We start from the raw sequence: 13,600 nt of genomic DNA on the forward strand, positions 1-13,600 counted from the left end.
TTGTGTTACAAGATGTTCACACATTGGTAGGGATGTCTCGATCAGGTTTTTTGTGTCCCCGATCCGAGCCATTGAATATTGAGTATCTGCTAATACAGAGGCCTGATCTGATACTGATATATTCCTAGTGTCTGGTGCACAATTCAAGTACATTAAAATTATTCAAATCAATCCAATGTATACAGAGTTGTGCAGAGAGTAAAAGTAATATAATATAATATACATTCTCTCTCATATGCACACCCTATATAGGCCTACCCTATATACTTTTGTAGATGGTAGACATTGTAAGCAAACTGTGGACACAATTATGAATATGGGACTGCTGATATAACGTTACATGCAACATATGGTTAGAAAGCATGAAGCTTACGGTGTCAGAACGCCAGTCTGTCAGCCCATAGCAGCACGTTAAAACAATGAGGTCTCAGATAGTCTGACGGCAGATAAAAGTAAATGATAAATGAGAGATTGTTACAAAAATGTGCATCAAATACACTGAACACGGAAGCTCAAATGTGTGTAACGCGCTAGGACAGACCTCACAGGTTCTCGCGCATCACGCACATTTCTTTTTTCCTTTTAATGGTGCTTGGCAAACCCACTTAGAGGCACATATCACCACCTACTGCACAACACCGGCATGACAGCTAAAGGATCGGGCTTAGGAAAGCCGATACCAGTCAGTTAAAAAAAAAAAAAAATGCTTGATCGGGCCCAATACCGATCCTTGATATCGGTTCAGGACATTGCTACATATTAGCAATAAAAACGTGATTAATACGGGAAAATTCTTACACACAGTACCTATTCTTACACACTTAAATGGACAATTAAATGCTCAGCCATTTGCATTAATACTTTACATGAAAAATATATATGAATGCGCTGTTGCATTTTTACTAACTTGTGAGACTTATTTTGCGGCGTTTGTGTGCAGTGTCATCAGTTATATCAAGGAGATCTAAAGTCTGTTTAGAAATGGTATGGATAGATTGCATTTGTGTCAGAGACTCAATGTTAATAGAAGACAATTAAAAATCACAGTTAAAGGGATAGTTCACCCAAAAATGAAAATTGTCATTAATTACTCATGTACCCTCATGTTGTTCTAAACCTGTAAGACCTTTGTTCATCTTCGTAACACAAATTAAGATATTTTTGATGAAATCCGAGCGCTTTCTGACCCTGCATAGACAGTAATGCAACTTACACATTCAAGGCCCATAAAGTTAGCAAGGAAATCATTAAAATAGTCCATGTGACATCAGTGGTTCAACCATAATGTTATGAAGCTACAAGAATACTTTTTTGTGCGAAAAAAAACCAACAAAAAATAGTGACTTTATTCAATAATTTCTTCTCTTCCATTTCAGTCTTCGGTGCGCATTCACAACGTATGCGTGTGGTGCTGCTGACGCAAGAGCTGACGTGCTTGTGTAGAATGTCCATCTCTCTTAGTTCATTGTATATTCTGGTTCAAATAAGTAAGGTTGGCAAAAATTGCAAGTCATCCTCTCTTCAGACATGTTTACGAAGACTGTTTTATGTTCAGCATGCGTCGTCTTCTGCTTGTAAACAAGACGCAGCGCATCCGGCTTCCACATCAGAACACCAGCTCCTGCATCAGCAGCACCACACGCATGCATTGTTTGTGCACAAAAATATTCTTGTAGCTTCATAAAGTTAATGCTGAATCATTGATATCACATGGACCAATTTATCAATGTCACTACTACCTTTCTGGGCCTTGAACGTGTCAATTGCATTGCTGGAGGAACAGACAGCTCTTGGATTTGATATCTTTAATTGTGTTCTGAAGATGAACGAAGGTCTTACAGGTTTGGAATGACAGGAGGGTGAGTAATTAATGACAGAATTTTCATTTTGGATGAACTATCCCTTTAAGATGAACGGATGCTAACACTGTCTTCAATGCAAACATCTCTTTCAAAATCTTAGAAAATGTTACATGGCCCTTTAAAGCACTGAATGTGAGCTCTGATCGTAATCACTGCGTATGCGGGTGGTCACTGACTACGATCAGACGTCAAAACTACAAAGTGCTGTTGTTTTTGTTTGTTAGACATTCCCAGTTTTACTTGCTACTTCCATCAGAATGCTGGATAAGATCACTGGTCCACCCAGAGGCCGTCACGTTTCTGCTGTCACACTGGACGTTTGTGTTTGTCTGTCTGTATGGAGGAAATGCAGTTGCAAAAGCTGAAATAAAGAAATAAACCCTCACATTTTTCATATTCATCCCCCTCTATGGTAAAGTTTTCCCTGTTCCCTTTTCTGCTATAGACATATGTGTTATATTATTGTCTAATAATGCTTTGGGTAATAGGAGTCTGTTTTTTTATGTATTTGGTTGCATTCTCTATATCAGATTCATGTGTGCACTATTTGTGCCCTCCCATGTAAATATTCAGATAAAAATCCATGTGTTTGTGCATCAGTGTTGGTGAATATAGTGGTGTCTCTCAGCTGTTAGGAGGCAGGAGTAAGTGTGCTTCTCATCAAACAATAGCGCTCTCTACTGATCATTGCTTAAAACCAGTGCCAGCCTGTAGGGGTCTGTGGATCGTGATCGTGGGCATCATTGCATTTATAAAACAAATGCTAATACTACAGCAGTAAATATTATGTAATTTAAAGATACCATTTGGATTCCATTTCTACTACAATTTCACTTTAATCTCTCTATCATTCTTTTATTTCAATTCCAAAATCTGAACCAACAAAATCTGAACTGTAACTAGAAACGTTTTCAGAAAAACTTTTTCTTTATTTGCCAGAGATGATAAAGAACACTAAGTTTGCTGTGCCTGTTTGTAGATCTGCACAATGTGACCAAAAAAAAAATAATCATGATCTGTTAACATGCAGGAGGCCTAAAACAAGACTTACTCTTACCTCTAAATCTCTTTTGGATTGGGCCTTGGTTTCTCACCCTGAACGAATAATTAAATCTGGGGTTCTACCAGACTGCTTTAGCGATCACCACATGATTTATTGTGTTTGGAAAATTGTGAAGCCACGTCTCCCTCCTAAATTTATTAAGATAAGGCAAACCAAATTCTTCAATAGTGACCAATTTATTAATGATTTGCAACAAATTAACTGGTACAGACTCAATTTAATTCCATTTATTGACGATGCATGGAATTTCCTCTATACTGAGCTCCAGAATGTTATAAATAAGCATGCTCCTTGGACCAATATCAAAGTTAAAGGTAGTCATTTGCCGTGGGTAAATGGAGACCTTATTAATCTCTTTAAACAGAGGGACAGGGCTTGGTACAAATTTCGGCGTACAAAATATATTGTTGACTGGGTAGAATACAAACGTTTAAGGAATATTTGCACTATGCAAACGAGAAACTCCAAATCAAATTATTTCAGAAATTGTCTAATGAATGATTTTAAAAACCCACGACGATTTTGGAAACAGGTTAATAATGTACTTGGGAAATCAGAGCGGGCTACAACTAATTTGAACCTGAATAATGAAAGGTTAGATGATCCAGCTAGCATTGCTAATGCTTTTAGTTTGCATTTTTCCCTAGCACCACAGGTACAGACCTGATCTGGCCCCTTGTTTCCAGCTGGGCAGTTCCTTTTCATTTATAGAGGTCAGCCCAGCTGATGTGCAAAGGGCCATAAGTGAACTGTCCTCTATCAGTGGTGCTGGTCCAGATGGCATCGAGAATAAGTTTATTAAAATTGGTTCTCACGTACTAGCAGTGCCATTGGCCTCACTTTTTAACTTGTCGTTTTCTTCTTGTAAATTTCCTTTAGCCTGGAAATGTGCCAAAGTTATTCCACTTCACAAAGGTGGCAATCCTGAAAATATGAATAATTATAGACCTGTTTCAATCATTAATAGTGTTGTAAAAGTTTTTGAGAAAATAATTTTTTTCCAATTATCGAATTATTTAGTTGACAATAACTTATTATCTCAACACCAATCTGGATTCAGAAAACATTTTTCTACCACTACAGCACCTCTTAAATTTACCAATGATGTGTTTTCGAGTTTTGATAATCGTATGTGTACAGGTGCATTAATTTTAGATCTTACTAAAGCTTTTGACTTAGTTGATCATTATTTACTCTTAGACAAATTGTATTCTGTTGGTCTGTCTACCTCTTCTTTGCTTTGGTTCAATTCTTATTTACATAATCGTCGCCAGTGTGTGTCCTTTGGGGGCAGCATTTCTAATTTCACCGGCATTGACAGAGGAATTCCTCAAGGTTCCTCTCTCGGGCCTTTACTTTTTTCGATATTTATTAATGATTTACCACGTAGCTGCACTGATTGCAATATCCAACTTTATGCTGATGACACGGTCATTTATTGTTCCAAACCTAATATCTATGACATCAGCACTACATTACAAAAGGGTTTTGATTCAGTCCAGCGGTGGCTATTGTCTAATAAGCTTCTACTTAATAAATCAAAATCATATTTAATGCTTTTTCAAAAGAAGCCGAATCCTTCATCTGAAAATTTACTAAAAATTAAATTTCTTGATCAAACTCCCATTAAACCTACTAGGCAGGTCAAGTATCTTGGCCTTTGGCTTGATTCAGATTTTTCTTTTAGTACTCATGTACATAATACAACTAATAAGCTCAACTGCTCACTTAGAATTTTATACCAATCAATTAATTGTTTTAATTTTCCTGTGAGAAAAAGAATTGTTTCTCAACTTCTATTGCCAATCTTGGATTATGCCGACATTATATACCAAAATACTACTGTTTCTTGCCTTCAGTCTCTCAATACTGTTTACAATAGCCTATGTAGATTTATTCTTCGCTGCCCCTACAGAACACACCACTGTGAAATGTACCATCAATTGTCCTGGCTGACCCTACCACATAGAAGGCGTTTTCATTGGTTACAATTTATTTTTAAATGTATTTATATGGACTATCCTTCCTATTTAAAACGATATCTAATTCCAGTTAACTCATTTTATAACTTGCGTCACAATAACCAAATCTATTTTTTATTCCTCAAATCAATAAAGAAGTAGGAAGATATGCATTTCAATATAAAGCACCGTATGAGTGGAACAATCTTCCATTTTCTATTCGCTCTTCGACTTCCTTTTCATTGTTTAAAAATGCCATAGCTCAATATGTTCAGAATACATGTAATTGTTTTTAATTATTATTATTATTTTTTTCTCTCTGTGCTGGCATTATTGGTGGTCACTACTGTACTATCGCTCTTTGTGTGCATATGTGTTTACTGGTGTCTAGATGTGTGTTTTGGTACATACATATTACATGTGTTTATTCTGTTGAGGGAAGTTTGTGCAACCTTTGGAGAGTCTTGTATGAGTGAATGTCTTGTTTGTATGAGTTATGTATTATATATTTCTGCATTTACCATTATTGTAAATAATGGAAATATATTTCTGTTTCATTTGTGTATGTGCTTTTTGCTATATTTGACTGCTGTTGTAAGGTTAATGTCAATTTTTGTATTTGGACTCGAGGACCAAATACAAAAAAATAATGGAAATATATTTCTGTTTCATTTGTGTATGTGTTTTTTGTTATATTTGACTGCCGCTGTAAGGTCAATGTCAATTTTTGTATTTGGACTTGAGGACCCCCTCGATAACGAGATGGTTCATCTCAAGGGGTTATTCCTCTTCAATAAATAAATGTCAACCAATCTGCAGGATCTAGCTTTAGCTGATTTGAGGATCTTAGCATCAAAATGTCTTAACTCCTGTAATGATAGACAAAACCTAGTTTGAAGATACTTTATCATATAATTGCACTGAAAATGTCATGACCTGATGAAACTGAAACATTGTGGGAGTAATATGGGATGTGTACCACTTGAGGGCAGCACGGTAACAGTAATTCACTTGGATGACTCGGTTACCATGCTTTTGGGGGGGGGGGGGGGGGGGGATTGGGGGTTGTATACATTTTCAGGCTGACAAAAGTCAGTTTAAAGGGGAAAGTCTATATAACTGTTATTGTAATAGCAGTACTCTGATAAGATGTGTGCTGACCAATACTGTCCAGTTTAACACACTCCAAAATACACAAGATATGAATGTGTGCAAACAAACACTTATGCATCTAAACATAAGTTGTGCAAAATAAAAAAAAAAGTGTTTTTGGAAGAGACCATTAATGTAAAGATTTCCATTTGGCTTCTTAATGTAATACTTCTATGCTTTTTATGTCTTTTATTATACGCATGGATTTTTCCGCAGCCTCCAGCGTTTATGTGTGTGAGATGAGTTGAGGGCTTGGAGACGTGGCTGTGTGTACGTGGTGCGGCAGTATTTGCCAGTATAAACTGAAGACTAGTGAATATGCCTGTTTTCCTACGTCTCCTTTTCTCCTGTTCATGAAATGAAGACACGGTACTTTTCACATGTGGAGCGCATTCCTTCACTCCAGGCAAACACAGTCCACTTCCTGTTTTAGTAAGCCGACCACCCCGTATATACTGATACTTTTACTCTTTCACTAACAACTCGCCAATCTACACACTCTATTTTTCCATTCGTCTAGGTTTTATTCCTCAGGTAACTCGGTTCTGATAGGATCAGACTGCCTCGCGCAGCAGCTTTCAGTGTGGAAGCGAAGCATTTGACTTGTTCTTACACTGATTTGTTCAAATCTGGACATTCAGTGCGTCCCAGTTTCAGGGTTAGATGTGTGTATGGCTTATGCTGAGTACTGAACGTGGTTCGGTTTGATGCTCAAGCCTGCGATCTGCCGAACTGTGTGGGTATGTTTCTGTTTGAGAGATGTGGGCTGTGGAAAGTTTTGGAGTCATGAGTTGTGTGTGTCTGGTTGATGTAAACCATATGGGGCTGGCTATAAACCATATGGTCAGATAGAGCGCTAGGATAAGAAATAAAGATGATGTAGAAATCATCTAAAATATGCAAAGTGCTGGCAGTGCTGTAGACAGGGTCCAAAATTAACACGCACAAAAAATGAAAATTAGACTGACAAGTAAATAAAAACCTAGTTGGACTGTAATTATTAGGAACTGCAAGTTGATGCCTGATTTAAACAAAACTGCTATAATGATAATGTGATGCTCTCAAATCTTGAATGAGGACTATTAAGTTGACTACTAAAGAAAACATTCACTACTATTCTAAAGTTTGGGGCAGTAATGTTTTCTTTCTATTTTTTCTTTTTTTTTTTTAAGAAATAATAAATTTGTGCCACAAGGAGGCATTAAGAGTGACAGTAAATATTATTATTACATATCAAACAAACACTGTTTCTTTAAATTTTCTATTCCTCAAAGAATCCTGAATAATTGTAATAAGCAGCACCACTGTTTTCAGCATTGATAATAATAATAAATGTTTCTTGAGCACCAAATCAGAATATTAGAATGATTTCTGAAGGAGACGGGAATAACGGCTGCTGAAATTTCAGCTTTGTATCACATAATATATTCAAATATAAAACTGCTGAAATTGTATAAAATGTATATATTTCAATATATCAATATTTTAAATATTTCACAATATATGCAGCTTTGATGAGGATGTATGTTCTTAAAATAAGCATCTTATCTTTAAAAAAAACACTTGTTTAATAATTGTGCATGCATTCCTGTCCAATCTGTATGGTTATTATGAGTTTATACATTTGTTTTAAACTATATTGTTGCTAGTTAGTCTTTTAATTTGTAATGCTACTATAAATGTGATGACTTGTAGCTATTAGAAATAGATATTGTCCTATTATTTGTATTTAAACAAATGATAGAAATCTATTACTCCATTTAAGTAATACTGTGTCATGCCTAAATTTATTTCAGTTTCTTCTACTGAGCAAGGTATCTACATGTTATTGAATTTACATATCCATAATTTTCTGACAGTAATAATAAAAAAAAAAGTCCTTAAAATGGCCCTGTTTGAAACCTGTGATTTTACCCTATGATTGATGCAGTCAAATGATTTTTATTTTGACATATTTCATGTTTAGAGGACACAGGGATGTATTTCCCCAGTGTGAAGCTCTGTCCTGGCCGTTACCTGCAGCCCTGCTCAGATGCGGTGAAAAGATGGTTGAGGAGCATGAAGAACAGCGGTAAAATCCTGCTGCTCATCACCAGCTCACACTCAGACTACTGCCGGCTCGTGTGTGAGCACGTACTCGGGTGAGCACCATTCACAAAAGAAAGAAATCCATAATTAAATATTGACATGAGAACATTTTTAGATTAAGAGTTATTTACAGTATAACAATCATAAGATGTTCTGTTTGAATATTGTATTACTTGTGCAACAAGGCATAACAACTAGACATTCCTCATCACTCTATACTACAGATATGATTTTGCATTTAGCGTAGGGGCAATACAGAGAATTTTGGCCTTCAAGTATCTCCCTACAAATAATTTCACATTTTTGCAGATCGGACTTTGAGGAGCTGTTTGACATCATTATCACCAATGCCCTGAAGCCTGGATTCTTCTCTTTGGTTCCACAGCAGAGACCTTTCAGAACGCTGGGTGAGGAGCTAACAGATATTTCCCATGACTCTGAAATCGACTGCAGTAGTTATGCTGCATCTCGCTGTGTGAGGAAAGTGCAGAAAGATGTTCTTTATTTACCTTTGTATTATTATTCAGACTTCAAATTCACACTTCTGCTAAAGCAGTTCCCCTCATTCAAGATGCACAAACAACTGAACTAGATGAAAATAATTTGCCTGCATATGTTTTTTTGTTGTTTTTTTTTCTTTTAATGGAGCCAGTTCTAAATTAGAATCATTTCTTGTTTCCTAACTCAAGTCATAACATGCTTTTGATACCGTATAATATCTTGCATTTCTGCTACACTGTTTAATACTCAGGGTTTTGTTTCTTGTTTTGATTTGTTCACAATTCAAGTTGAGGTACAGATGTTTCGGGGTTATTTTGGCAATGGTATTTCATGCCATTACAGTTATTTGGCATTTCATTTGTTCCTCAGGACTAATTATGCCTAAAATGATCCCAGCCTTTTCACTTCATACAAAACATAAACTATCGAAATTACATTATTTTCTAAATTCTCCAATAGCATGCCACATTTTCACAAACAGGTATGGGTAATAGAGACTGGGTAATAGTTTTTGTAGTAAAAAGACTGATCTCAGGCATAGAAAAGCATTAGTCTTCAAAATATATATGCACAAATGTCCAATATTTGTATCATTTTTATATTTATGAAACCATACATACTGTGGAATAGGCAAATATATTAAGTATTACTGTACAGCAGTATTTTTTTATTATCCTCGTTATGTATATATGTATAATTTTTCCATCGTTTTTCAAATATAACACACTTTCTCATCTCTGTCTCAATAGTGGATGATGTTGAAGATAGTGAAGGACTGCCATCTCTGGAAAAGCCTGGTTGGTATTCTCAGGGCAACTGGCCTCATCTACACGAACTACTGAAGACCATGGCCAACAAAACAGAGCCCAAGGTGGGACAGGACCGTTTTCTAGTCTCTGAATCCTACTGCAAATACTCCTGTTGTGTAATGTAACTCCTGACAGTAACAGAGAGATTTAACCGCGAGATTTGAGGCTTTGATATAGTAGAGGGAGTTGCAATAATCCAGCCGAGACGTAATAAAGGCATGGATAGCAACCTCTAGAGAGCTTTGTGAATTCACAAACGCTATGATTTAATTAAATAATTATATGCGATGCAGTTCACACAGTATATGCTCTTTAATTATTTACATGCGTGTAGTTAAGCACGTGCGTCTCACAGCGGCTCCTCAGGAACTGATATCATTTACATGTGGAGCATCTCAAACTCATCTCTGCATGCTGTTGGAGTTTGTGTTTATTATAACGTTCATCTGGGAACACAACGCGTGCCATTTCATCAGATTTGTGAGGTAAATAATTTATAAATCTACACAAACACAGGAGAATACATCACGATTTCAAAATAAAAGCTCAGACTCTCACTCTACACGTTTTGATGTCCACATATTAATTTAATTACAGCGGCTATAGCATTTCTGTCCTAAAGAAATGGCCAAATATTAAAGATTAAGTGTATGTTTGAATTCAATGGTGCTTGGTCAATATTAAACAGTAATGTGGCCGTCGGCGCTCCTGCAGGCCTTTGTTGTTATGCGTAATCTACATTAGCTCTATTGTTTATAATACATTATGTATTTTAACAGTTTTGTTCAATAAAACCAGATGATTTCTTGCTTTTGATACTTTATTTGAACTAATTATTATTGCATCATTGCTATTACATATGTACTTTAAGTCATTTTAAAAGCTGTTGTTCACTTAAATCCATTTTTATTACCACAAAAAAATATATATATAATTATAGGGCCCTATGAAATCCGTTTTATTTCCAAATTCAGTTTTGTTAAATTTTATTAATCAAAAAGCCTGTCTAATTAATTGAGTTGTACAGTGTTATCTGTACCAAATTCTGTTTTCCATTATTTTCTGGATTCCATTTTAATTGTTCCATTAAATTTTAATAATAAAAAGCATCTCCAATTAATTGATTTTATATTAAAAAAAAGTATTTTTTTCAGAAATACTGCACATTTACATTTTTCACCTAAATAAATTCTGGTAAATACTTCTTTAAAAAGTGTTTTTTGATTATAATTGTATTATTATTAGACGAACACGTGGATATGTTGTCATTCTCACACTATAATACTGAACTGTGATTTCAGTGATTTGGACTTTGAGATGGACACTTGCTTCTTGCACTCTGTTGCACTTCACTTTTGCTTTAAAAAAGGATTTCATAGAAATTTAGATTTCATTTGGTTTAATAAAATCTCTTACAATTTTAGTAATGTTAGTACACCAGCATTTGTCATTTAAGAAGTAAATGTCTCTGATAATTATGATTTCCACGCATTAATTCTATGAATTCATTATATTTACTTCAAAAAAAATATCCAAAAGTGGCAAAAAAATACATACTTAAGAAATTATCTCAGTATATTCATGAAGAAATAACAATAGCTGTGTCGTATTCATAGCTATGAATGATCAGAAGTTTATATTTCTCAGCAAATAGTCCATTCTGACTGCAGAAATGGATGATCTGAAAACATTAGCTTAGCTTTTCTACATTTACCATAGAGTGACAAATCAACCATTTGGTTGAGCACATTTTTGAAAAATTATTAAAAATATACTAAAGGTTTTTCATGGCACCAAGTAACATAAATTTGTAAAGTTAGGGCTCTTACAGTGTAATATGTCAAATAAATATGCTTACCTTGCAAAATTTTACCATGAAGAGTTCACATGGCAGGAGTGATTTCTTTGTTTCTGACATCCATGTTAGAAGAAGTGTTGTGACAAGTGCTAGTGATTGACTTTGTGACATCTAGTGGATTTTTTTTGCCATAACATACCTCAACCAGATGGTAGAGATGGCTCAATCAGCTTGAGTTAAATTAGGTACTCCTGTCAGTAAAATATAGTGACTCAAAATGTGCTCAACCATTTGATGGCAGTTAAAGGGTTTTAATGTACATGCAAATGTAAGTTTTGTGACATTCTGACTGTTTAAATGTTATTTTCCTGATACTTTAAGCATCACATAATGTAATAATGTTTGTAATTGAAGTTATTATAAAGTGTTTCTGTAGCTAGAATTGCATACTGGCTGTAGTGTGTGTGTGTGTGTGTGTGTGTGTGTGTGTGTGTGTGTGTGTGTGTGTACTGATTTGTGTCCACGTGTGTGTTTTATCTGATGCAGGTGGTGTATTTCGGAGACAGCATGCGCTCAGACATGTTCCCGGCCTGCAGCTTTGGAAAGTGGGAGACGGTGATGATTGTGGAGGAGATGGAGGGGGAGGGCGTTCCACGTGCTAACGCGACCCCCAGTAACAGCCCCACCCCGGCAGAGAAAAAGGGCAAGTTTGAGGTGAGAGTGAAAGGCTGTTTCTGTTTAGTCAAGCTCAGGATCTTTTCCACGCTCCATTTCAGGGGTGCTGTGAGTTGGCATTATGTATGTGCTCATCTGTTTGTGGCACAAATATATCTCTTTTTCTTTAAAGCACCATCAAAAAATCAATTTTTGTTCAGTTTAGTTACAGTTTTGTTCAGAACTCTGAATTATGCTAGTAATAACAATCAACATAACACATATATTGTTATCTTGAATATCTCATCAGTGATTTGAAAAACAGTAGCATGAATCTGCTTACAATCAGATGTTCTGTTATACAGACACCACTGAGAGGAAATGCAGTTAGCAGGAAGGAGGAAGTGGAGAATTACAGGAAAGATAGTGGATGTTCTTGTAAAATGTGTTTATACAGCAGAAATATCATTTTTTAGGAAGCTGTTACTTCACTCAACCCCTTACTGTGTCACTTAGGGTTTATAATTTAGTTTTTTTCACTGAAAATGTTCTCTAATCTGACTGGTCTTTCTTTGGAAAGGTAACTGTCTAAAATGTTCAGAGTGACTAAAGCTATTCTGCTGAAGTTGTCCTTTAAGGAGTAATTACTGTGAAACAAATGTACCTAAAATTAAAAGAAAGTATGGTTACACTTTATTTTAAGGTGTCTTAGTACTTAATTGATATTACTCTGTACCAGTGTAATTATATATTTCAATAAATGTACTTACTAGAGTTCGTATTAGGGTTTGGTTTACGATGATTTGCATGTAGTTATGCATAATTTATTGTTATTATAACAGTACGTACATGTAACACGTAACAATGACACCTTAAAATAAAGTGTTACCAAAGGTATACATGATTAGTAGAATTGTGGATTTGTTTAGGGAAAAAAAGACTCCACCTTACATTTTCTCAACAAGACCAAATGAACATTTTCTCTATTTAAATGTAGAATTATGTGCTATTTAAATCATGCACAGTGTCTCAGATTAAGACAATGGCACATCTTACCCTACTCTATTTTCTGTATATCTCTGTCATTCGGTTTTAGTGACCCCAATGATTTTTAGTCACTGCTTATGCAATAATCGTATTCCAGTATATAAACTAGGCTCAATTTTATTTAAAGCCTTGTTAAAACGCAGAGCTGATAAGAGGTTATTATTTCTACGTCTCAGATGTGGATTCCTTTGTATTTTGTGATTCATTGGGATTTCCCTTTTCTTCAAAAAGTCACAGAGCCAGTATTATGCAACAGTTTTTTAGTTTTTTCTGTCAAACTATGGGAATTTCTGATCAAACGCTTCCTTTTTTCTCAGATCAGAGAGTTTCATTCTATTGAAGACCTTCTGTTCAGTTACATCTTGCTGAGAGAAGTTGTTTTGGTTCAGATCTCAGCTTTTACACTGGACATCAAATGGTGACCCAACTCAAAAGCATGTCCTCAAACTCTTAAATTCATTTGTATTTATTATTTTTTTAAGTCAATAATTAATGGCACAAAACCCCTTTTCCTATTTCTGGTTTGCATATTTATTCTTAATGCAAGTTAAGTTATATTTTCATTTGCCTTGTATTCATCTTTAAAAACCAAACGCAAAAATACATGTCAAGCAAATTGTCCTTGTTGGCATTTGCCTAATTTGGGATGTTCAATTGGACATCGT

General features: G+C 35.3%; 1 protein-coding gene across 1 annotated transcript in view; it reads left to right on the plus strand.

Annotated features, from left to right (window-relative positions):
* Positions 1–13,600, plus strand: part of LOC306843378 (5'-nucleotidase domain-containing protein 1-like) — a 68,221-nt gene that overhangs the window by 49,846 nt on the left and 4,775 nt on the right. The window contains exons 7-10 of the mRNA XM_079374833.1: positions 8,005–8,179; positions 8,436–8,533; positions 9,377–9,498; positions 11,781–11,948. Coding sequence (XP_079230959.1) covers positions 8,005–8,179; positions 8,436–8,533; positions 9,377–9,498; positions 11,781–11,948 — 563 coding nt within the window. The remainder of the gene's footprint in view (positions 1–8,004; positions 8,180–8,435; positions 8,534–9,376; positions 9,499–11,780; positions 11,949–13,600) is intronic.

This window comes from Barbus barbus (genome assembly GCF_936440315.1).
Source record: "Barbus barbus genome assembly, chromosome: 24".
NCBI lineage: Eukaryota > Metazoa > Chordata > Actinopteri > Cypriniformes > Cyprinidae > Barbus > Barbus barbus.